A 26,244-nucleotide genomic window follows, 5' to 3' on the forward strand; every position below is an offset into this window, starting at 1 on the left:
CCCAGCCAACCCACACTGGCAGGGGGGGAAGCCAACCCCTCAAGCCACCCTCCCAAAGTGCAAAGAAACACCTTGTGCTTCCCCAGGGCTGAGAAATCACGGCGGCGTTTGCTGGAGCAGGGCTCAGCCCTCCCGCAGCTGGCGTCAAGCCCACGTGGGCTGGAGCCAGCCCGGCTGCGGAAGAGTTAAGCCCCGCTGCTCACCCGGGTCTCAGGGGCCTCCCACTCACCCGGCGTGGAGTATGAATAGCTGCGCTCCCCTCCGCTCCCAGCCACTCACTTCCCTCCCTGCCTTCCCTCTCATTCAGAGCCCCGGCATCCTCCCCGGCATCCTCCGGCAGCGCCGATGCTGAGCATGGAAAGTTTCGCAGGGGCGAGAGCCCTGGGCGAGGAATCGCTGCAGATGTGGGACCTCAACAAGAGGCTGGAGGCGTACCTGGCCCGCGTGAAGTTCCTGGAGGAGGAAAACGAGGTGCTGCGAGCCGAAATCCAGAGTGCCAAGGGCAGCCCCGCCGGGGACTCGTGGCGGGCAAAGTACGAGGAGGAGCTGCGAGCCCTGCGGGATGCACTGGACCATGCCTTCAGGGAGAAGTGCACAGCCGAGCTGGCCAGGGACAACCTCTACGAGGAGGTCCAGCAGGTGAAAAGCAGGTGCCAGAAGGAGCAGGCAGCCCGAGAAGAAGCCAAGAAGCAGCTGTCCTTGAGCAGGAAGGAGCTGGAGGAGGAGAGGAGAGCGCAGATCTGGCTGAAGGAGAGAGCCGTGCAGCTGGAGAAGGAGGTGGAAGCCTTGCTGGAGGTGCACGAGGAGGAGAAAGCAGGGCTGGACCAGGAGATCGCGAGCTTCTCACAGAGCCTGGAGAGCTTCCGCTGCGCGCCGGTGGCTTTCCAGCCGGTGGAGGTGGAGGACTACTCCAAAAGGCTCTCGGAGATCTGGAAAGGGGCGGTGGAGACCTACAAGACGGAGGTGTCACAGCTGGAGGGTTCCCTCTGCCAGGCCAAGGAGAACCTCTGGAAGGCGGTGGAGGACAACCAGCAGAGCCAGCTGCAGCTGCAGCACCTGGAGAAGGACCTGGCGGGGCTCAAAGCACGCAAGGAGATGCTGGAGGAGAGCCTGGCCCGGCAGTGGCAGGAGCAACGGGGGGAGGCAGAGAAGTTCCAGGTGGGTGAAGGCACTGGGGAGGTGCCTGTCCGGAGTGGGAGAGTGGCGTGCTGTGGGTGCCTGGGGGGATGCTCAGGGCACCCACCTCCTGCAGAGGGATGGGGGAGGTGGATAGCAGGAGGCAAGATGGAGGGACCAGGGGAGGGATGGATGGTGGCCCTGGGTGAGCTGCAGATGGAGAGGAAGCTGGGGAGGGTGGGAGGAAGAGCAGAGTAGCTCCAGGACAACCTTGTCCCCATCACAACAGGGACCCGGGGCCACCCCACTGCAGGGGAGCAGCACCCAGACAGCAGGTCCTCCCCCACCCTGCCCAGAGCTGCTGCTCCACATCCCGCTGGGCTCCAGAACCAGGGTCCCAGGGGAAAGGCAGGCCCTGCCCGCTGCCCCCCGGGTGCTGGGTGCAGGCAGCAGGGTGCAGGCAGCGGAGGGGGGTGTGTGGGGAGGATAAACTCTGACCGACTTTGCTGCAGCTGCAATGCAACAGCTGCAAAAGTAATTCAGCAGAGGGAGGTGGCGGGGGGGGGGGGGGGACGGGGCTGGAAATGCCAGGGACGGTGCAGACGCCGCCTGGGGAAGGGTCCCTCTTTGTTCCAGGTCTGGAGACTGGCCAGGGGCACCATGGAGCAGAGGGTGCCATGGCCTCAGCTGCTCACCCAAAAGATGCTTCTTTCCCATGCCGGTGTCCTGCAGTCCCAAACTCCCCCAGCCTTTCCTCCCTCCTCCAGCAGCCGCCTCCCCCCTCGCTTTTCAGCCCCGCTCCTCTTCTCGCCCCCTTCTCCCCACCTTCCGCCCCTCTATGCTAAAATCGAGAGCCAGCACCCCTCTCCCCGCAGCACCCCGAGGGGTGCTGGGTGAAAGCGAGAGCCGCCTGCGTGGTCCCACGTGCGGCAGGGCTCAGGCAGGGTCCCTGACCCCCCTCTCCGTGCCCCCCGCAGCTGGCGATGGAGGCCCTGGAGCAGGAGAAGCAGACGCTGCGGGTGCAGATCGCCCAGGTGCTGGAGGACAGGCAGCAGCTCATGCACCTCAAGATGTCCCTCAGCCTGGAAGTGGCGACCTACAGGTGAGGTCCCCGACGGGGACGAGGCTGGGGAGCAGCCCCTTCCCCGACACCCTGCACGGCAGTGGGCACAGGAGGGGGCCTGGGGCACAAGGGGGGGTCTGGGGCGCAAGAGGGGGTCTTGCACAGGGGCAGCCCATGCCCCTCTTCCAGCCCTTCCAGATGGCCCCAGACAAAGGCAGGCTGCCAGGGGACTGGGGGGACAATTAGCATGAGAATAGGGGCTGTCCCTGGCCGGCCAGAGCTGAGGGGCCTCCCCGGCAGAGCATGATGTCACCCGGCAGCGAGGACACTAATCCTGGGGACTGGGGGGGATGGGAGGGGAGGCAGGAGCAAGGGAGATCGATCCAGTCCCCTCCATCCCCCCATCGAGCCAGGACAGGGCAGCAAAACCATCTGCAGTCCCTTTTGTGCCTCAGTTTACCTGCAACGCAGCCACGGTTGCCCCAGCGGGGTGTGCACAGGGGGCAGCTCAGCTCTCACCACGGTGCAGACGCCCACCCACCCGCCCCATAGCACCCACCCCCCCGCCTCTCCTTGCAGGACGCTGCTGGAAGCAGAGAGCACCCGCTTGCAGATGCCAGCCGGGGAATACAAGCTGGCCAACGGCTTGCGAGGTAAGGGAGCACCACCGGCACCGCCGCGTCACCTCGGGGAGGGCTTCGGGGGGATGAGGCTGAATATAGACGCGAGCATTTTCCTGGCAGCGCTCGCTCGGCCACGATAGGAAGGTGCAAACAGCGGCCAGGGGCTCCTGGCACGGGTCTCACAGCCACAGCGCTGCAGATAAGGCCTTATCTGCTTCTTTGCCTCTTTTTTTAATTCCTCCCCTGCACGGGAAGGTCAGGAGTGGATCCACGTGCCCAGCGGGGCCGCGGGCTGTTGTAACAGGCTGGGGATTTCTATTTTCCTCCAAAAAAACAAAAAACCAACAAGGAAAGCCTGTCACCTGCGCGCTTCCCCCAGCAGCAAGACCTGACTGTGGCTACAGCCAGGAAGAGCATCGTCCCCACACGGTGCCGAATCCCCTGGGAGCATCGGCTGCACTCGAGGGAGGAATTTCCCACTTTCCGTGAAGGGGCTGTTTAAAAATAGGAGAGGGGGCAGCGAGAGGCACCCAGGCGGCAGGGGAGGGATGGGGGAGCCGTACGAGCGGCTTTTCGGCGGGCTCACCGCGCTCCCCCTCGCTCTTTGCAGATCTCAAGCTGGAGGTGAGCAGCGGCAGCAAGCTGGCCCCGGTGAGCGCCGAGGCCAGGCGGCTGCTGCCCCGGGACCACCGCACCAGCCCCTCCATCTTCCCCAGGGCAGAGGGGAGGGGGCAGCCAGCAAAAGCCCAAAGCAATGCCCTGACACCCAAAAGCCAGAGCCCCGGTACCAGGGAGCTCCAGAAAATCAGCTCGGTCCTTCATGCCACGGCACCGCAGGCTGCCAGCATGGCCAGGGAGGCGGGTGCCCCCAGCCACCCCGCACCGAGCCCCTCGCAGCCTGGCAAAGCCGCCCCTTCTCTCTCCCCAGAGCCCCCCAGCCCCGTGCCACCAGAGCCGGGGAGCCTGGGGGGAGAGGGTCCCGCCTGGCCAGGGGGAGATGGGGGTGAGACGAGCCAAGGGAAGGAGCATCCTCTGCTCGGAGCCACGGCAGAGACCCACGACGCCAGTGCCGAGCCCCCGGGAGTGGCACCCACCCGCAGCCTGCAGTACCCAGCCCAGCTGGTCAGCGAGGTGCTGGAGGATGCTCTCAAAGAAATGAAAGACGATGCTCAGCCCAAAGAAGAGCCCACACTCAGCGCTGCGTGGGCCCCCCGGGATGCCCGTGCCCCCAGCCCCGTTCCCCTCCCAGAGGCTTGCAGAGGGGCCAGGGGAGGGCAAGACCCCTCCGAGGGCGCCGGGACCGGGGAAGCCCCCGAAGAGGAGGAGAGGGCTGGGGAAGCCGTGCTCCAGGAGCTGGGTGCAGAGAGCAGCGCTCTGCGGGACAGAGCTCTGTCCCCGCCAGGACTGCATCCCTGCGGCACGGCTGCTTCCCTCAGTGCCGCGGTGAGCCGGGAAGAGATGGGAGTGTGGGAGGAGGAGGAGATGCCCACCGTGCTGAGCCCAAGGGAACCAGAAGTGGTGGCCCAGGAAGAGGACATGAACAGCCCTGGCCAGACGGGGACTGGCTGGGAAGAGCCAGAGCGAGGGGAGGACGAGGTGGAGATCCCAAGCATGGAGGCATCACACCCCTCGGAGGATGAGGAGGAGAGGGGACCCCGCAGCCCCTGCGGGGAGGACGGTGATTTCCAGGGTGAAGAGATGGATGCACAAGAAGTGGAGTCCCCGCAAAGTGAAATTGAAGCTACTCGTGCTGTCCCTGTGGAAAGCCACCTGGTTTTGCCCATGGAAAGTCACCTGGAAGAGGGGCTTGTTGATAGAGAGCAGGAAAAATTTGAGCATCAGGAAATGCCTGTGTGCGAGACGGATCTGGATGCAGAGGAGGAAAGCGGCCAGGAGACGTGCCCAGGGCAGGAGACATGCCCGGAGCAGGAGCCCTCGATCATCCATGAGGCCATCCCAGCAGAAGAGGCTTCATCGGGGGCTGAGGAAGATGCCATGGGAGGAGAGGACCCAGGTAGAGCAAAAGATGGTGAGGGAGAAAAGGGAGAGGCCAGCAGGGAGGCGCTGGGAGGAGAAGATCCCCAGGCAGGAGAGGCTGTGGGACCTGAAGCCATGGGGCAGGAGAGCGGAGCCCAGGAGGAGCCTGGGGACCTGCAGGAAAGTGGCTTTGTAGAAGAGGTGCTGGAGCAGGAGGAGCTGGAGCCAGAGCTGGGACAGGAGCCCTGGGGTGGGAGGGACGATGGCAACAGCCAAAAGCCCCATCCAGAGGACTGGAAGGTGACAGCAGAGGACACAGAGGGGGCTCTGGGGCCAGAAGAGCCAGCCTGGGCAGATGACACCCCTACGGGTGCAGGAGGGCTGGAAAGCGAGGGCAGACACAGCATGTCACCAGCAGAGCTGGAGGAGACCCAGGAAGATGATGAAGATGCCGAAAGCCAGGGGATGAGCCAGGAGCAGCCACTGCTGGAGGCTGAGCCGGCACCAGGGCTGGTGAGGGATGAGCAGGAGGGCACCGCAGGGCAGCCCACATGGGCACCCACGGATGCCCCCGGGCAAGGGGACAGCCAGGAGCCGGCCGAGGCTCCGGAGGAGTCGTGGGAGGTGCAGGATGAGGATGCTGACGATGAGCTGGGCTCAGAGCCGGGGCAGCTGGAGAGCAGCAGCACCGGCCACACGGCACTTCAGCAGGTGGCGGGTGCCGGTGCCGAGAGCGGTGAGTCGGCGGAGGAGGATGCTGGGCGATCGGGAGAGCTGGAGCAGGCGCCGGGGACGGGCAGGATGGTGGAGCTGGAGGACACGCTGCCAGACAGCACGCCCTTGCACCTCTACGAAGGGGAGATGGTGGCTGTAATCGCACCCGGCCAAAACCCTCCAGAGACTGAGGAGACCACAGAGACCGCCCCCACATCCGAAATAGCTGCGGAGGATGAAGGATGGCTGGAAGGCGGGGACAAGCCACCAACTCCCACCGTGCCAGAGAGCCACGAAGAGGAGGCAGGGATTGAGGTAGCCCCTGCTGTAGAGGGTGCTGAGGAGGAGGAAGGCTATTTCATGGTCTCTGCTCCCAACCAAGAGATGTCCAGCTCGGAGGAAGCCGAAATCTCTGAGGACTTTGAAGAAATTAAAGTTGAAACAATCGAAGCCAGCAAAGATGATCTGGAAGCTCCTGGAGAAGCATCTCCGGTGCCAGAGGACGAAGGGCACTTTGAGGTGTTTGTTGGTGAAGCAGGTGAAGATGTGAAGATGTCCACAGAAGAACCTGAGATGCCAAAGGATGAGGATGAGGAGGATGCTGGGGGTTTTACTGCCGAGCTGGAGGAAGGTCAAGCTGTGCCCGAGGCAGATCCCCAGTCCCCTGGGGCCGTGGGGCCCTTAGCAGGAGGTGCTGATGAGTCGGCCGAGGGTGCCGCGGGCTCCGACGTACAGGAGGGACCAGGGTGCTCGGAGGGCTTGGCCACCGAATCGGTCGAGGAGCTTGACGGCACGGTGGAGCCGGAGAGCGATGCCAGCAGAGCCGAAACGCTCCCAGGCTGTGACCTGGGGCTGGTGGGGCAGCAAGAGGAGGAGGAAGAGGAGGAGGAGGAGGAGCCCATCCCTCCGGTTGGGCTTCAGGCGCAGGTGATGGCAGTTTCTCCGCTGCCTGACCAAGCAGAGCAGACATCGGATGAGCAGCCGTCTGTGGAGGAGGAAGCACCGGACGGTGACAGCCCTCCCCTGGCCGGGGACGAGGAGCCCCCCGAGGCTGACCCACCTCAGCCAGTCTCTGCATCAGAGCAGGGAGGTTTTCTGGAGGTGATTAAAGAACCCCCAGAGGTGGATGACCTCTCTGTAAAGATGCCGGCAGACGTCATGAAAGACTCTGATATTTTGGAAATTGTCGAGCAAGCCCTGGAGTTCAACCAGGAGGTGGTGATGGGGGCGAGGGCGGCCGAGGGTGGGCAGCGAGATCCCAGCAGGACCGAGCTACACCAGGACACTGGGGAAGACTCCCTGCCCACCTCACCCAGCGAGGAGGAGCCGACGGTGCAGGAGGTACCAGCAGATGCAGCACCGGGGACAGAGGGTCCGGTTCGGGCTGAGAACGGGCTGCACCGGGAGGCCAGCCTGGAGGACCTGACCGAATTCACTGAGGAGGTGCTGAACGGCATCGCCGGCGTGCCACCGGCACAGGAGTTCCCTGCGGAGACCACAGACCCCACCGCAGTGATGCCACCACAGCTCCCTGCTCCTGGAGATGCCACCCCGCGTGGCAAGCACGGTGGGGCCGACACCGTCCCCATGCCGTCCTCTTTGGGGGATGACGTCTTGTGCCTCACGCCTGACCAGCCGCCAGCGTGCCGGCTGAGAGCCGAGCAGGAGCCCTGGTCCTCGGGGGACGAGTGACGACGGCGGGGGGGGACCCCTCCGGTAGCCCCCTCCCTGCCAAAACCCAGTACCCTCACTTCTCCCACCCTCCCATCTAACGCTTCTCCATCTCCTTACGATTTTTAACATATCTGTGTGGAGTTTTTGCACCCCTTTTCAGAGTGAAGAACCACCAAGCTCAGTTCCTTCCCCCCCCGCCAGCCCCCCAAATTTGCATGCTTGCTCTGGGACCCCAGCCTCATTTTGTGCCCCCTCTGGGTGGGTTGCTGTGGCTGTATTTAATTTAAACCCCATGTTTCCCCCTTCCCTGTGATCTCCTCCCTTCAGCTCCCCCCCACCCCAGCACAACCACCCCAGGAAGACCAGCTGGAGGCTGGGACCCCAACACACTGCACCCCGGGACCCAGTGCCTTGGGGCAAGGGCACCCCGGGGTCCCCAGCCCCAACCCACCGATGCTCGCGGGGCTGACCCACGCCTTGACGTTAATTTAATAAAGCCTCATCCTCCTGCTTGGACCCGCTGCAGCCTGGCTCTCTTCATTCCCGTTCTCTGGGGGGACAGGAGGGGAGGGGGCAGCAGACCTGAGGCAGGGCTGGGGGGGGCAGGGGAGGGCATGGCTTGGCGGGGGGTTGCACTTCCAGGCTGCTTTGTGCCAGGAAAGCATGCCTGGGGCCATCCGTCAGCATGGGCTGTGGACAGGGTCCCCAGGACGATGCTCACCCATCCCCAGGGCAATGTACCTCCCTGGGGCGATGCTCCCCCTTCCCTGGGGTGATGCTCCCCCATCCCTGGGTTGAGGCACCCCCCTGGGGCGATGCTGCCCCATCCCCAGGGCCCTGCGGATGCCGCTCAGGGCTCGCCGCTGGCCGGGCACTTCGCCGCCCGGGCTGGCCGGCGGGAGCGGGACGCGATGCCAGCCCACCCCATCCCCGTGCCAGCACCTTCAGCAATGAGCCAGCAAAACCAGCTGCTATTCCTGCTCGCATCGGGCAGGCTGCCCGCGGGACAGCCAGCAGCCGCACAGCCCCGGGAGCCGCTGGGTGCCCCCGGCATCGCAGCGGGGACCCCGTCACCCCGGCCGAGGCGGCTTAGCCCCTTCTCCCAAAGGGTGCTGGGCTACGAGGAGCCAAGGGGGCTCAATCACCCCGTTGTGCGGCCGGGCGTGGGGACGGCACAGGAAGAGCCGCATAAATCAGCCTCCGGCCAGAGAATGGGCTCCTTTATGCCGGGCAAAGGGCTGAGTCACCCCAGGCAAGGGGACAAGAGGACCCGGGTGGCCACGGCATCCCTGGGGACCGACAGCCTCGCACCCACGGGTGCACTCAGCATCGCTCCTTGGGTGCTCGGGGACTGGCTGCCCGCCTGGCTGGCCCCGCCGCTCGCCCACGCGCCAGATTTAGCCCGGCCATGCCCGTGCCAGTGCCCGGGGATGCTCGGAGCCAGGGACCGATAAGGACCCAACGTTTATCTGCCTTCCTCCATGTGAAGCCCCCGGCCCCCTCCCCTGCCCGAAGGCGACGGTTTCCTTTTAAGGCTAAACTCCAACGGATCCAAACACTGTAATAAAAAAAAATAACCCCTCCGATTAGTTTAATCAGGCGCCGAGCCTGTGTTCAATCAGCCCTTGGCCCGAACGCACCCCTCCGGTGAGGCCTGGGCAGCGTCATCCCCGTCGGCGGCCGATGGCAACTCCAGTAATGCCCCCCCCCAGACCCGCTGTGTCCCCCCGAGTGGTGCCCCGAAAGCAGGGCTGACTGAACGCTGGGGTCCCCGGGCGAGGAGGGGCGGCAGCGGGATGCTGCGGAGGAGCTTCGCAAAGCGGGGGGTGACATTCCTCCCGAAATTAATCCACATTCCAGCCGGTGCTGACAAAGCGACGAGGGGGGACAGATGGTGGGGGGGAGGGGAGCCCCTTCCTCACCCTGAGGAGGAGGAGGAGGATGGGAGAAGGCTGCTGAGGGCTGGGGGTCACCCGGCGGGGTGGGGATGGCTGCCGGGTGCTTTGCAAACCCCGAGGGCTGCAGCCCGGAGAGCAAAACCCCAGCAATGCTCAGCTGCAGACTGCAAGAAATGCACGAGTGAGTGTGCATCGGCGGGACCGAGTGTGTCCCCAATGGGACTGAACATGTCCCCAGTGGGACCAAGTGTGACCCCGATGGGACTGAGTGCGACCCCAATTGGACCAAGTGTGTCCCCAGTGGGACTGAGTGTGACCCCGATGGGACTGAGTGTGACCCCAATGGGACTGAGCATGTCCCCAGTGGGACCGCATGTGTCCCTGATGGGACTGAGTGTGACCCTGACAGGACCAAGCACGTCCCCGTGGGATGAAGCCCATCCGCGATGGGACCGCATGTGCCCTGATGGGACTGCGCGTGCCCAGGTCCCCCCAAGCCGGACCCCAGTGCAGGGCTGCAGCTCGGATGCCCACCAGACACCCCCTGCCCCAGACCAAACCCCACCCGGTTCCAACCCACCAGCCAAGCACGCGCAATCTGATTTTGGGGACCACGCTGCTTTCGGGGGACAGAAAGATAAGCAGAGGTGCCAACCCTGCACCCAAAACCTGCTCACGTGCCCAGATGGAAGCACCGTGCCAGTGCACATGTGCGTGCTAAGGGGTGCAAAGTCGGGGTGCAGGGGTTCCCGGGGGCCGCAGTCACGGAGGGGGCTGTGTGGGGCTGGCCATCCTGGTGCTTTAAGAGCCCCCCACAGCCCCCCGCAGCCTGGCCCCCCGCCAGCCGGGGAAGGGTTTTGTTTCCTTTAAGGCTGGGCAAGAGGGGGATTTCAATGGAGCCCACACAAAAACTCCCTGTGGGGTGAGCCAGCGCCGGGACGGGGAGGGGGGGACGAGGCGGGATGACCTCAGCGATGACTTCATTCTGCTTGCAGCTCCCAAAAATCATGGGAACCTTATAAGGAAAGGACTAAAAATACAGCTGGAGGGGCGCGGGCAGCCCCTGCTCCCCCTCCTCAAAATGAGCCCTTGGAGATGCTAAATCTGGGCAAGCAGGAGCCACGCTGGGGCCACCAGTGCCCCGGGGCTGTCCCCGAGGGGGACGTATGATGGGGACAATCAATGGGGACCCAAAAACCCCCACGGGAGAGGCAGGCTGGTCCCCCACGCGAGACCAGGGCAGGGATGCGGGCAGTGGGTGTCCCCCCAGCAAGGCATCGCCTTCCCCAGCCAGCACCGTCCCTTCCCGCGACACCCCCAGGGACGTGCCGGGGGGGGTGGGTGGCTCGCCCACCCCCCTCCCCTGCCCTTCACCCAGGTCAGACACCCCCCAGGAATAGCTCCCGCCAGCTATAATAAGCTCCATCCCGGTTTTGGGGGCTCGCCCAGCTGCCGGGTCGTGACCCCTCCGGCAGCACCGTGCCCCAGCGCCGCGACAGCTGCTGCCAAATCGGGGCGACGCGGATGCCTGCGGCCGAGCCCCGCGGCACGAGCCCCGCCGGGAATGCACGCCTGGGGCCGTCCGTCAGCATCAGGGAGGATGATGGGGTCCCTGAGGCGATGCACCCCCATCCCTGGGGCAATGCCTTCCCCCCCCCCGGGTGCCAGGCTGCCGCAGGGCTGACCCCCATCCCCACGATGCTCCCTTTGCACCAAAACGGTTGGAGGAAAACGGGGGAACTGGGACACCCACCTGCCACCAACCAGCACCCCCAAGACCCCCTTCCTCCACCCCAGCCCCAGTAAACGCAGCCCCAGCAGCGCCGCGGAGGGCCACAGCACCCATAAACACGGCGCAGGATGTGGCACGCAAGCAGTGGTCCGTCACCAGTAATTAAGTGGGGGCGTGGGGTAGGAGCGGTACGGGAAAAGGGCTGTGGCGTGGGAAGCAGCCCAGCCGGCTCCCGACACGTGCGTGCCAGCACCGTGCCTCAGTTTCCCTTCTCATCCAGCCTGCCACGGGCCAGCCGCAAGTGGGAAGGGGCTGAGCTGGTAATGGGGAGAGGGGAATCACCCCCCCACAGGGCACCCCATCATCCCAGGGCACTCAGCTGCACCCTCCCCGTGCGAGCCGAGGGGCACCTGGGATGGGGGGCAGCGGGCGCAGGAGGTGACTCACCCCCGGACACGGCGGCCGGAGGAAACGCCGACAAAGCAGCTCCTTCCTCGCGGCGCAGCCGGTCGCCGGCATGCAGGTGGCACCGGGACAAACAGTGCTGTCCCCCACGCCCCCACCCCCCCCCGACCCCGACCCCCCCGGGCCAAACCCGCCGTGGATCCAGACTTTCGGGATCAAATCCGCCGCGGGCCCGGTGGACCCAGACCCGGTGCCCACGGGAGGTTTGCGGCACGGTGCCAGGCGAGGGTCACGCTGTTGGTGACAGGATGTGACCACGGCCAGCCCTGAGTCACCGCGATGCCAGATCCGGCCCCGGGTAGGGATGGGAAGGTCCCTTGGATCCCAGTTTGGGGACCATGTGACCAGTTTGGGCACCCCCTGCCCAGTTTGGAGACTGCGTGCACAGTTTGAGGACCCCATTCCCAGTTGGGGGACCCCATTCCCAGCTGGGGGACCTCATTGCCAGTTTGGGGACCCCATGTTGGACCCCACTCCCAGCCCCTCGCCATCGATCAGCCGACAGCGGCGGCTTCTTGCAGGAATTTGACCCAAATTCCCCCCCCCGAGCAGGTGGGATGAGGGTTGTGAAACCCCAGCGGGGCGACAACTGCCCGGTGGGGTTGGGTTTCGGGGTGGGGGGGTTGGGGGGAGATTTATCGCCTCCAGGTTCATGGGACCCCCCCTGGCATTGCCCGGGGCGCTGCTGCCGCCCCCCGGCGTGGCTCTGGGGGGGGCAGGGCCGCCCCATGGAGGGGAGCAGAGAGGGGCCCGGCTGCTTGCCCAAACATGGCCAATGATTTCGGGGGGGGTGACACAGGAGCTGGCTCGAGGGGCGGTGGAGGGGGGGCCATCGGGGGTGGGGGTGCACCCTGTGGGGGGCACCCACACCCCACCACGACCCCAGCAGCACCACCCCAATGTCTTCCTCCTCTTCCTCTTCCCAGGGGTTTGTTCCTTTGTAACCATGGGGACATAGGACCCCCCCCAAACCCCTCCCTGCTGTTGGCAAACCCCCCCCCCCCCCCAAAAACAAAAAAGCCATTTTGGGGAGAGGGGGCACAACCAGGCACCTCCCCAGAAAGGCTCCCGGCTGGGAGCACAAGCGCACCCCCAAAAGCCTCTCCCCGTTGGGGAGCACCAAGCAGGAGAGGGCAGGGAACCCCCCCCGGGGGTCCCCCCATCTCGGGGACCCCCTTCCCGCTGGATCGGGCCCCGCGGGGGGGCGGATCGGGCCCGCCGCGCACCACGCCGCCCCCTGCAGGACGGCCAGAGACGTTCGGAATTCCCACTCTTTCTTCTGATTGGCCACACGGCTGGAGCCAATAAGACGAGGAGGTGTCGGCCTAGGAGGCGGACCCGGTGCAGTATCGCAGCCAATCGAAAACCGAGGATGTGCTCTGCCTCCCGAACCGGCCCGGAAAAGGCAGGAACCAATGAGAGTCGGGGCCAGAGGGTGGGGGGGAGGGGCTGAAGGAGTGACGACCAATGGAAGCGGCGCAGAGGGTGGAGGGGGCGGTCCCGACGGGGCCGCTCTCAGCCAATGGGAAGCTCGGGGGACGGGCCCCGGTTTCCAGAGAGTTCGGAGAGGGGAGCGGAGCGGAGCGGCGGTGAGTGGGGGGCGGCGGGCCTCGACCCCCGACCCCCGACCCCTGACCCCGACCCCCGCGGACCCTGGGGGCCGGCACCCCGCTCCCCGCCCCGCCGGGACCCGCGGGGACCCCCGGGAGCGGGGCCCGGGGCCTGTCAGCGGCGGGTACCCGACCGGGGGGGGGCAGGTAGGGTTGGGGGGTGCTTCTCGGGGAGGCGCTTTGGGGTGGCCCCCCCCGCACCGGTGACCTGTTTTGGGGTGTCCCCGCGCCGTGGGTGCCCCGCGGAGGGGTTGCTGGTCGGCCCCGACGCCCGGCCGGCGCTGTCACGTCTCAGGGACCAGGGTGTCACATCGCCCACGCACACCCCGCCGACATCCCCCACCCCCGACACCCCACACCCCAGCAGCCGCCCCCCGGTTTGGGCTCGGAGGTGTCCGGCGGGGAGGGGGCACCACCCCCGAGGCCCCGGGGAGCGGCCCCAGCGGGTCCGTGTCACCCCCCGCCCCACGCGGGACGTGTACGTGGGGGCGCCAGCCCCGTGGGGGCCCCGACCCGGTGGAGTTTGTCACGAGGAGCCCCTTATTTACCTCCTGCCGGGGGGGGCCGGGCGCTTCCCCGTGTCCCCCCCCGCCCCGTGTCACAAGATAAACACGTCCACGCCCCGCGTGGGGCTTATCGGCCGCCGGCACATTGCCCGGGGTGGGGGGCGGCGGCGTGGGGGGGATCCTCCGCCATCCCCCACACCCCCAGGGTGCTACTGCTGCGGGGAAACTGAGGCAGGGCTGCAGGAGCCGGGTGCGGGGTGGCTCCGCAGGGGTAAAACCCCTCGGGGGGGTGCCGTGGGTGGGGGGGGTCCCAGGCCAGGGGAAGGTGGTGTGGGATGGGGAGGGGGCGCAGGCCTGGGTCTCACGGTTTTCTCCTCTCGCAGCACGTCAAGAAGTGAGGAAGATGGTGAAGGAGACGGGCTACTACGACCTGCTGGGCGTGCGGCCGGGAGCCAGCCTGGATGAGATCAAGCGGGCGTACCGGCGCCTGGCGCTGCGCTACCACCCCGACAAGAACCCCAGCGAGGGCGAGCGGGTACGTGCGGCCACCCCCGGTACCCACCCAGCTCGCTTTCCCCCCTGTCTCACCTGCTTTCCCCCCCCTCCCCAGTTTAAGCAGATCTCCCAAGCCTACGAGGTGCTGTCGGATGCCCACAAACGGGCGCTCTACGACCGCGGCGGGGAGCGGGCCATGAAGGAGGGCGGCCTGGGGAGCCGAGGAGGAAGCAGCGGATTCGGTTCCCCCATGGATATCTTTGACCTCTTTTTCGGCGGGGGAGTGCGTATGCGCAGCCGAGTGGACAGGCGAGGTACGGGGGATGACGGACCCGCCAGGACCCCGGGTGCCATGGCACAGGGGATGCCAGGATCCGGTTGGCGGCGCACAGGCCACCTCCCTCCCCGCGGCGCACGGCCTGACGGGGTTCCTCGTCATCCTCATTACTTTCTCTGTTTGCCCCTCTTCAAAGGGCCCTTCCCTGTCCCTGTCCCAGCTTTCCCCCGCCGTCCCCAGGGCTGGGGCTGAGTCAGCCCAGCGCTGCCCTCGGCTCCCCGCGAGCCCCGGGGGAGGCTGCAGCGAGACGCAGGGCGTGCAGGGCCGCTCCGGTGACTGTACAGATGTTTTTGGCCTGGGTCACAGGGAGAGAGGGTGACTCGCCACGGTGTTTCTTGCTGAAGTGGCACGATTTAATAGTAGGGCAATTAGGAGGCCAAGGGGAGCGTCTCGGCGACTCCAAGCAGAGCCTCTCCGGCCGGGTTGAGGCGATAAGCAGCTGGAGGGCAGCTGGGCGACGGAGGGTACTGGGGTAGGGGCTGTGCCCGACCCACACTGGGGACGCGGGGCTGCCCCGGGGCAGCTGGCAGGTTCCAGGCTTGGAGGCATGAGGAGATCCCTGCTAGAGGTTCCTCCAAGCCCTCGCGCCAAGCCTGGCTTAAAGCTGTTTCTGTTCCTGCCGCCGCCCCTGAGGATTAAGCGGGAATAGCTCTGGAGGGAAGCTGTTGGCCACCATTCCTTGTCGAGGACCAGTGACGCCGAGCCGCGGCGGCCAGCGTCCATCTGGTCGCAGCTCCGGGGGCGGCGTGTGGCCGGGCGCTGATCCGGGGCTCTCCCTTCCGTCCGTCCAGGGAAGACGGTGGTGCACCAGCTCTCGGTGTCGCTGGAGGATCTCTACAACGGCACCACGCGCAAGCTGTCCCTGCAGAAGAACGTCATCTGTAGGAAGTGTGGAGGTGAGGGCCGGAGGGGCCAGGGTGCCCGGGGGTCCTCCCCAGCGCCGCAACCCGGCTCCTCACCCCTCTGCCTCCGTTCACCGCAGGCTGCGGGGTGCGGAGGGCGCCCAGAGGAGGTGCCCCAAGTGCCACGGCTCGGGCATGGAGGTTCGCATCCACCAGCTGGGGCCCAGTATGATCCAGCAGATCCAGACGGTGTGTTCGCAGTGCCAGGGCCAGGGCGAGTGGATCCGGCCGCGGGACTGCTGCCTCACCTGCAACGGCCGCAAGGTCGTGCGGGAGAAGAAGATCCTCAGCGTTCACCTGGATAAAGGTGAGACGGGGCCACGTAGGGAGCGGGGGTCGCCCCCAAAGTGTCCCCCGCGCCCTGAGCTCTCCCCACGCTCCCCGCAGGCATGAAGGATGGGCAGAAGATCACCTTCCACGAGGAAGGGGACCAGGTTCCCGGCCTGGAGCCTGGGACATCATTATCGTCCTGGATCAAAAGGAACACCCCCGTTTTCCGACGCAGCGGTGACGACCTCATCGTCAAGAGGGAGATCAGCCTGGCAGACGCCTTGTGTGGCTGCCGACAGGTCATCCGCACCCTGGACAACAGGACCCTGCTTGTCTCCTCCCAGCCAGGTGGGCTGGGATGGGGCGGGGGGCTCTGCGAGGAGCCGGGGGGTGCCGGGAGCCGCTGGGCACAGCAAGGTGACACTAATCTCTGTCTCAGGTGACGTTATCCGACCCGGGGACCTCAAGTGCGTCCCCAACGAGGGGATGCCCGTCTACAGGAGCCCCTTCCAGAAGGGAAAACTCATCCTGCAGTTCCAGGTGAGGAGCTGGGGCCGGGTGGGAGCCGGTGTCCCCCCTCCCCGGGGTCCCTGCCTGTCCATCCAGCGCCTTCATCTCCCCCCTCCGGTCGCAGGTGAAGTTCCCCGAGCCCGGCTGGCTCCCCACCGACCGCCTCCGCCAGCTCCAGGCCTTCTTCCCGCCCCAGGAGGAGGTGATGGCCACCGAGGACACGGAGGAGGTAGAGCTCAGCGACTACACGTCCCACAGCGGGCCCGGCCGACGGCCCTACACCGGCGAAGCTTACCACGAAGACGACTTTGAGGATGGCATGCGCCAGCACGTCCAGTGCCAGACCTCATAGCCGGGGGGGCCGGAGCCCCCCACCGCGGGCGGCAGCCGGGCTCATCCCACGGGGGGCCGCAGGGCCAGGGCCGCTCGGCGGGGAAGGAAGGGGGCTCGGAGAGCCGTCATCACGTTCAGGGATGTACATAGGTCGCCTTTCCGACAGCACTTAACCTCCCTCGCCCCCCTCAGGGAGCCGGGCAGGGGCTGCCCTGCTCTGGGGGGACCCCCGCACCCTGCTGCCAAGGGACGAGGCCCCTCTTTCACCTGCCCGCAGGAGGGAGCCACGTCCTCCCTCCGGCTCCATCTCCCGTGTTGGCAGAGGAGCCGCCGCCGCTGCGCTGGCCGTGGGCTCGGTGGCCAAGTCCAGCCGTTGGCAGCCCGGCGGGAGCGTCCTGCCCTGGACTGATGACGAGGAGGAGGGGGGGCTGACCTTCCCCGCCCCGCCTCAGTTTCCCCATCTGCGGTCCCGGTGGGACAGAGCTTCCACAGGAGCTAATTTGGGGAGGGCAGGAGTCCCCTGCCGGGGTCCCTCAGGGTGCTGTCCGGCCCCACGCCATGGGGTGCCGCTGCCCGGGCCCCCCGAGGTCCCTTGCTTTGCCCGTTTCTTTCCTTGCTGGAGCCGGGGTCAGGCCTGGGGAGCAGAGGGGGTTTCTCTTTTCTCTTTGCACAGAACAGAAGGGGTGTTTCGGGGGTGGGGGGAGGGAACCCATCCCTTTAATTTATTTTTGGAAGAATTTAAAAATATTTTTTTTTTTTTTTGGTTTGGAAGGGGGGAAAGACTTTGTACATGGCATTAAAAGCAAGTCCCGAGCCCGAGTGGCCGCGTGTTCCCGCAGCGGGGCCGCGCTCCCTGCGGACAGGACGGCGGGGAGCGGGCGGTGACTCCTGCGCCCCGCTTTGATGTGCCGGGGCGTGCCTCAGTTTCCCCGGCTTTGCACAACAGGGAGGTGACGCACAGGGCTCGGCCGGGGCCGGCCGCCAGCTCCTGCCGCGGGTTTCTTCCCTCTTCGCCTCCTCCTCGGGCTGAGCTGGAGCAGGAGCTGCGCAAAGCCGAGGGACAGACCCCCGCAGACCCCCCCAGTTGCAGTCAGCAGCCGCTCAGGCAGGGGTCCTGTCCCCGTTCCCGCCCTCCCCAGACCCCCATCACCCCAGCTTGCCATCCCCGGCCCCCTCCCCCCCCCCCCCCCACCCGGTTCCAGCCCTCATCCCAAGTCCCCAAAATAATCCTGTGACCCTTTGCATCACCTCTGCACCCCCAGACCCCGGCATGCTGCTCCGTCCGTCACCCCCAGACACACACACACACCCCCTTATTGCACCCTTCGCATCATCTCAGCACCCCTGGAGCCTCTCACGATGGAGGCAGACCCCCCCGAAATAAACTTGGACCCCCTCTTGGGTGGGCAAGTGAGGGGGGGGGGCTCCAGGCTGCACTATGGGGCAGAACTAGGCTGGGAAACCCCCCAAAAACCGCTGTGGGTCAGCCTGCACCTTATAAAATGCCCCGTGTCCCCCTGCAATTGCAGCTGCCTGCGGAGACACCCCCATCCCTGCAGTAGGATGGGGGTGAAGCCCTGCAGCCCCTCGCCCATGGGGACCCCCAATCTGGGGATGTGGGTGGGGGCTGCAGCCGGGTTCCCCCCTCCCTTACACTGGGGCCCAAGAAAGCGTCTGGCGCCAGATGTGGCTGGAGGGGGGGGAGGAGGAGGAGGAGGCTGAGAACAATGCTGGCCAGCTGCCAGCCGTGGGGGGAGCGGGGCAGGGGGCTCCCACCACAGCCCCCAGCCCAGAGGGCAGTGGGGTGCCCTGCCAGGGGAGCGAAGGGAGCTGACGGTCACCCCCCCCCAAAAAAGGGGTGCATGTCCCCCTCCCAAGAGCTGAGAGCGGTTTTGGGGAGCTGCCCTGCCGTTGCAGGCACAGCTGCATCACCCCACATCCCACAGTGACACCCCCCGGATGACGCTCCCCTCCCATCACGCTGGGTGCGAGGCACCCTGGCCCTGGGGAAGGGGGTCCCCACTGGTGGGACCCCCCAGCCTCGGCCGGTGTCTGCCCACGTGGGCGCCATGTGCCGCAGCGCGTCGGGGCAGGCGGCCTCGCTGACCCACCGGCGCGACGCCCCCGCCACCGTGTCCCCCCCACCCCACCGCGTCCCCCCAAGCCCCTCGGCGATGGCATTGCCGAAGCCATGCACAACGGGGACCCCCCCAGAAAACCCCATTCTAGTGAGCGGGGGATGGGGGGAGCTCAGGGGTGAAGACCCCTCCCCAAGCCTGGCACTTCCCCGGCCCCTAGCTCATCTGCTAGACCCCGAAATGAGTGGGTATGGGGGGGGGGCCCTGTGCTGGGGGGGTCACAGTGAGCGTGGACCCCCGGCGCCATCCAGGGTGGGCACTGACCCAGCCCAGAGGGTGCCAGGGGGTGGTGGAGGGGGTGACCCTGGCCCTGGGGTGGGGGGAGTGCGGGTGGGGAGGGCAGCAGCTCCCCCCCGCCTTTACAGCAGAGTTAGGGTTGGGGTGGGGGGGCACAGCTTGGCCGGAGCTTTTCAGCCCCTTCCCAGCACTGGGGGGCTGGGGGGGAGTTACCGTTAAGCCCCCTCTCCCCCCAAGCCAGAAGCCCCCCACCCCCCGCCCCCGCATCCCAGCCGGGGGAGGGGGATGCCCCCCCAAACCTGCCCAATAAGTCCTGTCCCCCCCAAACCGAGCAGGTATTCACCATGGTGGGGACAAGAGCCAGCGTGTCCCCCCCACTTTTGGGGGGGGGTGTCAAAGCCCCCTCCCTGCTCCCTCCCAGAGGCTCTGGGGTGGGGGGGAAGGGAACACGAGGGAACCCTGGGGACCCCAAAGGGGCCACATCTCCCCCCGCCCCGCTCCCCCTCGCCAGGCCGAGCCTTCGCTTCCAGAAAAACACGTAGAAAAGCGCCGGGGCAGGGGCTGGGGGCCCCCCCGGGCGGGGTGGGGGGGGTGTGGGGGCGTTCATTACCCGCAGCACAAAGCGGGGCAGGGGGCGGGGTGGGGGGGCTGGGGCCCCGCTTTGTCTCCAGCAGATGAAAGGCAAGGGGCCAACCCAGGCCCCCTCCCCAGCCCGGGGGGCAGCGGGGGTCACCGGGGAGGATTAGTGCCGGATTAGAGGCGCCGGGGGGCACCCGAAACCACCCACGGGGTCCCATTATGGGGAGGGGGGGGGGTTGTCACAGCTCAGGGCATCCCATAAGGTTTGGGGGGGGGGGTCATTGGTGGTGCCCCCCCCCCCCGCCAGCCCCGCTCCCCCCCCCAGCAGGGGCCAGAGGAGGAATTTGCTTTTGTTGGCAGAGCAGCAGCCACCCAGCGCCGGCACTGGGGAGGGGGGGGCCATGCAGTGGGGAGGGGGGGGCACACCCAGCCCCAGGACCCCCCCAAAACCGTGGGGCAGCACCCACAGAGCAGGATGGGGACCCCCCCTCCAGGTCTCCAGCGTGGCCGGTGGCTGTGTGTGTGTGTTGGGGGGGGGTGCAGGCAGCTGGTGGCCCCAAGGACCATCCAGATGTGACACCCCCCCCAATCTCGGGGTACCACGGCCCCCCCCCCGTGCTCCCCCCAACCCTGGGGGCTCGGAAGAGAGACAAATTGGAGCCGTCCCCAGGGCAGCCGGGGAGAAAGAGGATATTCCTCCGGCGGGGCGAAGCGGGAGGGTCGGATTCGGGGGGGGGCGGGGGGCTGGTTTCCATTACCGGCTGCTCCCGCCCGGTTGTGGCTTGTGCCAGGTCTCGGGGGGGGGTGGGGGGGGGGGGGGGCGGGAAATGGTGGGTTTGGGGGAGAGGGGAGGGGGCCGGGGCCGGCGGGTCCCGCCAGGCCCGCCGGTGATGCCGTCTGGTCCCCGTTACGGGGCGGGACGTCGGGAGAGCCGCGCTGCGGCTTCGGCAGCGGCTCGGGAACGGTGATGGGCGCCTGCCAAGCGTCCACCTGGAGATACCGGAGCCTTCGGCCTCCTCCTCCTCCTCCTCCTCCCTGGGGAAGGTGTAATTACACCCTTCCCGCTGCTCCTGGCGGTGCAGCATCCCGCCCGGGGCGTGGGGGCAAAGCCAACCCCAAATCCTGCCCCCACCCACCCCCCCAGGGCCACTCACTGCTGTGTGTCCCCCGCCAAGCCAGGGCAGGAGGGGTGCCGGGTCCCCATCCCCCTCCCCCCATCACCCCAGTGGCACCCCAAGGCTCAGCGGGACCCCAGTGCTGGCGGGGGGGTGGGGTGGGGGGGGTGGGTCAGTGCCCCCCGGCCGAGGGGTCCCAGCCCACCCTGGGGAGCAGCTTCGCTGCAGCTCCCGAAATAAGGGGGGGAGCTAAGGCTGGGGGGGGGGGGGCACGGGGAACGGCTGCACCCCCCCCATCCCCGGGGTCCCCCTGCACCCCAACCCCCCCTGCACCGCTGCGGGCTGACACCCCCCCCCCCCCGGGGTGAGTAATGCCGCTTCATGGCGGGCAATTAGCAGGCAGCACCCTAACGAGCGGGCCAGGGAGCCACGGCCCGCCCGGCAGCACCCATGGGTGCCCCGGCGCCTCCAGCCGAGCGGGGAGAGGGTCTCACTCCCCCTCCTTTTACCAGAGCTGATGCTGAATCCAAAGCGTGAGCCCAGCCCCACGCCGCCCTCCCTGCCCCACGGCTGCCCCTCGCTTCCCACGCTTGAGACACGCCAACGCGGCCGCCGCCTTCGCCCCCGGCCCCTTGCGCAAGGGCTGCGGTGCGGGAGCGGGCTGCGGTGCGGGAGCCGTGCGTGTGCCTGCGGGCCGGGAGGGGACGGGCAGCGCCGGCGGGCTGGGGGGGTTGGAGGCTATTTATTGAAAAGAGGAGGGAGGTGGCGGGGACAATCCCGGGGTGGGGGGGGCGGGGGGGGGGTTCGGTCCCGGAGCTGCAACGGCCGCGGGTGCCACCGGCTTCGGGTGGTTTGGTGTTTCCTTCCGATACAATATTCACAAATAAATACTGGGGAGGGGGGGAGCGAGCGCAGCCCCGGGGCAGGGCGAGGGCCAGGGGGCGCATTAAACAATTAAAAAAAAAGAACCATAAAAATAAGAAAAAAAAAAAAAACCAAATCAAACTGAACCAAAAACAGTTAAAACCAACCCAAAGGTCCAGGGAGGCGGCTGCGTTACCCCCCCACCGCGTCGCCGGCGCCTCTCCAAAAACCGGGCGCTTTGTCCGCGCCGAGGGCGGCAGCAGAACGGGGCCAGAAATCGAGATTTTCCACCCCCAGAGAGACCCCCGCGCGCGGGGGGGGGGGGTGCGAAAAAACTGTGTTGTTCCCCCCCCCCCCCCCCCAAGAAAAAGGGGTTTCTCTGATTTAACCCAGTGGGAAGACGCGACCCCCTCCCCGTGGCTGTGGGAGGAGTGGAGGGGCCCGGAGGGGACATAGAGGGGGGGGTGATGGGGGCTGGGGAGGGGGGACACGGGGCTGGGGAGGGGGGTTGGGGGAGGACGGGGACACCGGCGCGGTGGCGGGGGGTCAGCGGAGCGGGGTGGGGGGCGTCACTCCCGGACGTAGACCCTGGTGCAGACGACGTCGTCGGCTGTCATCGTCTGCAAGGAGGAGGGGGTCAGGGTCACGGCTGTGGCCCCCACCCCACCCAACCCCCCCACCCCACAGGAGTTTCCCAGCATGCACTGGGGCAGAGATGCCCCCCCCCCCCCCCCATCCTCACCAGGATGAGCTCCCCATCGTTGGTCATCTCCCTGGACCAGCCCGTCTTGGGCCCTTCGCCCTTCAGCAGCCGCTGCTCACACACCATCTTGTTCTCGCTTTCCCACTTGGCCAAGCTCTGTGGAGGGGGGAGAGGGGGACGCTGCGGGAGGGGGGAGGGGGGACACCCCGAGAAACCCCCGCGCAGCCCCCGCAGGCAGGACCATCCATCACCGCCCGCCCGGAGATGGATGGGGCCATTTGTTCCCCGGCGCTGACAGTTGCTGGGGCTCATCTGTCACCTGGGGGTGGGGGGGGGGGGTGCAGGGAGAGGGGATGGGGCGCAGCGGCGCCCGGCAGGCGCGGGGCGGGAGAGGGGGACCGGCTCCCAGGGGACAGCGTGTGGCTGCGTGCGCGCCAACACGCATGCGCACGTGCAAACACGCGTGCGCGTGTAACCGCGCGCAGCAGTGAGTCCTCCTGCCCTCGTGCAAAATGCAGGTGCAAAGTCCCGCGGGCACGCATGCGTGCATGCACATGGAAGTTGTGCACACACGTGCAACCGTGCGTGGCGTGCACATACAGACACACACGTATGCATGCACGCGAGCGCTCCTGCCCTCGTGCAAAACGCGTGCGCATGCACGCAGGTGTCTGCACGCATGCCCACGCACACGCGGGCTCCTGTGCGTGTGTACGGTGCACGCACACGCGTGAGCGAGCGCCCCTGACTCACGTATCGGGTCGGGATTTGCTCCCCCCCCGCCCCGGCGCGGGCAAGGGCTCGCCCCCACCTTGCAGGGCCGCCCGTCCACCGTCTGCTCCTCGAACTCCTCGCCGATCCGGAAGCTGATCTCGGTGGTGCGGACGGTGGTCGAGGTTTTGATGTAGAAGGTTTCCCCGTCCTGCTTGATCTCCACCGCCGGCTTCGAGGCCGCCGCCACCGCGATCTTCCTCAGCATCATGTTGACGCCTGGGGAAGGGGGTGGATGTGTCGAGCCCCCCTCCCATTCCCCGCCCCGGAGCTGCCCCTTCCCCGCGGGGGTGACCCGCAGACGGGGAGGTTAAGTGGGGCTGGATGCAGCCCCTCTCCCCTGAGACATCAGGGGGGCACAGCCACAGCCCCCCCAGTGCAGCAGACAACACATCCCAGGGGGACCCCGAGCACTGCAGGCGGCTCAGGGCAACCCATGGGGGATGTATTAGCCCCCCCCCGCCACATCTGGGCCACATCTGGCTCTCGTTACCTGGCGGGGAGGGGGGATGATGCGGGGTGGCTCCGGATACGCCCGAGGGAAGGGATGAGCGTGACGGGGAGGGTGCGGGGGCAAGGGCTCACCCAGCACGGGGTGACGGCGAGGACGAGGCTGGGGAGCAGCTCTGCGCCCGGTGACCTGCGTGACCCCCCACCCCACAGGGTCGTCCCCCCCCCCGCTAACCACAGGGCAGCTGGGGCTTTGTCCCCCCGTCCCCGAGCTCCCGCTCCCGGCGGTGGCTCATCCATCACAGCCCCGAGCCCCCGGCTGTCACCCGGCTCCCCAGGGAGCTGCTCTTTGGGGACATTGTTCCCGCGTCACCCGAAAGCTGCGGGTGGGCACCCGCCCAGCCCTGCTGGGAGGGGGATCGTGCCCCGGCCACCACCCCCTGCACCCCCAGAGGGGGGGGGCCTTGCAGTGAGAGCCTCCCCCCCCGATGCAGAGATGGGGGGCACACAGACAGCCCCAGCCCCACAGTGGGGACATGGGTGGGATGCGGGTGCTTGGGGGAAGCTCCGGGAGCCGAATCTTGCAGCGGGGGGTTGGACACATCCCTTTGGGGGTCCCTGCCACGACACTGCTGGTGGCTGGGTTGGGGGGGCTGGGGTCCCCACTGCACCCCCGGGTCCCTTCCCTCCCTCCCAGGCCTGCCTCACGCTGGGGTGGGTCCCCAAAACCAAGCTGTGAGCAGACAGAGCCCCAGTGTCCCCCCCGCAACGCTCACGGGCGGTGTGGGGGGGATGTGAGGAGAAACAACTCCCCCCAAAGGGAGCAAAAGTTTTTTGGTGGGGGGGAACATGATGCAGCCAGACTTGGGGTCTTGAGCTGATCCCTCCCCACCGAGCCCCTCCGCCCGGGGGGTCCGGAGGTATCGGCTTCCCCCAGAGCTGCTGAAAGGCCCGGGGGGGCTCAGGGGGGTGGCGAAGGGCAGAGCCCCCCGCTCGCGCCGTGGGAAAGGAAGAGCGGCTCGCTGCAGGCTGGCAGATTTATTTTCCTGCTGAGGTTTCTCCGAGCCAGTTTCACCGGCGGGGCTGGAAGGGGGAGAGGGGGCGAAGGGGGGGGAGAGGGGAGTGAAATCCAAGAAAGTGATAATTATACTGAAATATTTGTTACGTATCCCCTAACCTGGAAAATATTCCGCTCCGGGCAGCTCCCCGGCAGGCGAGGAGAGGGTCAGGCAGAGGGAGGTGCAGGGGGGCTGGCTCCGGCTCTGCCCAAAACCCCGGGGACCCCCGCAGCCTGTGCTCCCCACTTTCCCCCCCTGCGATGGGTTCTGGCCCCATGAGCCCCCCAAGAAACGCCAGGATCGTGGTGAGGGGCAGAGGGGACCCGAAATGAGCCCTGTGGGATGGGGGCACCCACGCAGCGAGGGTCCCGTCTGGGCTGTGAGTTTGGGGACCCCAGGGTCTGTGCCCCGGGGGGGGGGGGGGGGCAGGTGAGCCCCGGTGGGTGCCTTTAGGGTGGTGGGCACAGGGTGCTGGCGGGGAGGAAGGGGGCAGAGGGGACTGTCAAGGTAGCAGGGGGAGAATTTCGGGGTGCCCACACTTGGGGAGGCCACCACTGTGGGGAAACTGAGGCGGGGGGAGGAGGGGGGCATGTTGCCCCTCCCGTGCCTCAGTTTCCCCAGTGGAGAAGCAACACCGAGGGCTTTGCGAAAAGGGGGGAGCAGGGCGGGGGTCCCCTCCGGCACACGGCGGCTCCCTGCGATCCCCCCGAGGCTGGAGGAGGGTTTCGGAGGGCAAATGGGGGGCAGGATCCCTTGCCGCCCCCCAGCTATTCCGGAGGGGGGGGACCCCGAGTTGGGGGGAGATGGGGGTCGCACTCACCCAACGCCTTCAGCAGCTCCTCAAAGTTTTCCGAGCTCTTCATCTTCCAGTTCCCGGAGAAGTTGGGCATCGCGGCTACCGGGGCTGGCGGGGGGAACCGGGGGGGGAACCGAGGGGGCACCGAGGGGGCACCGACCGACCCCGCCGCTCCCTCCGCACCGGCACCGGCCCCGGCCCCGCCGCTCTCCCGCCCCGTCCCCGCCCGCGCCGGCCGTTTTATTGCCGGGCTGGTCCCACCCCCCTCCGCCCCCGGCCCCGGCCCCGGCCCCCCCCGGCGAGGGCTCCCCACTCACCCGCGGGGCTTCGCACCGGGAGGGCGCCGGAGGGAGCCCCCCACCCCTCTCGATCTGCCCCGGGGGGTGCGGGGTGGAGGCACCCCCAGCCGCCTGCACCCCCTCCCCCAGCAGCCCACGTACCCCCAAGCTTCCTGCACCCCCCTAAACTGCCCACAACCCCCCGAGCAGCCAGCACCCCCCCTGAACTGCCTGCAATTCCCCCTAAACTGTCTGCACTCCCCTGAACTGCCCACATCCCCCCCCGAGCTGCCTGTACCCCCCCTATAATGTCTGCACCCCCCTTGAATTGCCCACAGCCCCCCAAACTGCCCGCATCCCCCCCTGAGCTGACTGCACCCCCCAAACTGCCCGCACCCCCCCCGAGCTGCCTGCACCCCCCTTGAATTGCCCACAGCCCCCCAAACTGCCTGCATCCCCCCCTGAGCTGACTGCACCCCCCAAACTGCCTGCACCCCCCCCGAGCTGCCTGCACCCCCCTTGAATTGCCCACAGCCCCCCAAACTGCCCGCATCCCCCCGAGCTGACTGCACCCCCCAAACTGCCCGCACCCCCCCCGAGCTGCCTGCACCCCCCCATTGAATTGCCCACAGCCCCCCAAACTGCCTGCATCCCCCCCTGAGCTGACTGCACCCCCCAAACTGCCTGCACCCCCCCGAGCTGCCTGCACCCCCCTTGAATTGCCCACAGCCCCCCAAACTGCCTGCATCCCCCCCTGAGCTGACTGCACCCCCCAAACTGCCTGCATCCCCCCGAGCTGCCTGCACCCCCATTGAATTGCCCACAGCCCCCCAAACTGCCTGCATCCCCCCCTGAGCTGACTGCACCCCCCAAACTGCCTGCATCCCCCCGAGCTGCCTGCACCCCCATTGAATTGCCCACAGCCCCCCAAACTGCCTGCATCCCCCCCTGAGCTGACTGCACCCCCCCAAACTGCCTGCACCCCCCCCAGCTGCCTGCACCCCCTTGAATTGCCCACAGCCCCCCAAAC

At 67.4% G+C, this 26,244-nt stretch overlaps 3 protein-coding genes across 3 annotated transcripts; 2 read left to right on the forward strand and 1 right to left on the reverse strand.

Moving 5' to 3' along the window:
* Positions 1–250: 250 nt before the first annotated feature.
* Positions 251–7,683, forward strand: NES (nestin). Its single transcript, XM_075074961.1, has 4 exons — positions 251–1,158; positions 2,094–2,218; positions 2,759–2,832; positions 3,413–7,683. Exons 1-4 carry the CDS (start codon positions 346–348, stop codon positions 7,183–7,185), a joined length of 4,785 nt encoding a protein of 1,594 aa, XP_074931062.1. The 5' UTR covers positions 251–345; the 3' UTR covers positions 7,186–7,683.
* A 5,084-nt stretch (positions 7,684–12,767) lies between these two features.
* LOC142048308 (dnaJ homolog subfamily A member 1-like) lies at positions 12,768–17,038 on the forward strand. Its single transcript, XM_075075048.1, is given in 9 exon segments — positions 12,768–12,851; positions 13,762–13,913; positions 13,989–14,187; positions 15,002–15,106; positions 15,193–15,201; positions 15,204–15,419; positions 15,500–15,730; positions 15,822–15,922; positions 16,017–17,038. Coding segments are annotated over 9 exon segments (1,308 nt in total). The 5' UTR covers positions 12,768–12,784; the 3' UTR covers positions 16,245–17,038.
* A 3,979-nt stretch (positions 17,039–21,017) lies between these two features.
* On the reverse strand, positions 21,018–25,172 carry CRABP2 (cellular retinoic acid binding protein 2). Its single transcript, XM_075075058.1, has 4 exons — positions 24,961–25,172; positions 22,673–22,851; positions 21,901–22,017; positions 21,018–21,778 (listed from the first exon to the last, which is right to left on the reverse strand). The coding sequence occupies exons 1-4, from the start codon at positions 25,028–25,030 to the stop codon at positions 21,728–21,730; spliced, it is 417 nt and encodes a 138-aa protein (XP_074931159.1). The 5' UTR covers positions 25,031–25,172; the 3' UTR covers positions 21,018–21,727.
* Positions 25,173–26,244: the final 1,072 nt, after the last annotated feature.

Source organism: Phalacrocorax aristotelis, chromosome 25, assembly GCF_949628215.1.
Source record: "Phalacrocorax aristotelis chromosome 25, bGulAri2.1, whole genome shotgun sequence".
NCBI classification, from domain to species: domain Eukaryota; kingdom Metazoa; phylum Chordata; class Aves; order Suliformes; family Phalacrocoracidae; genus Phalacrocorax; species Phalacrocorax aristotelis.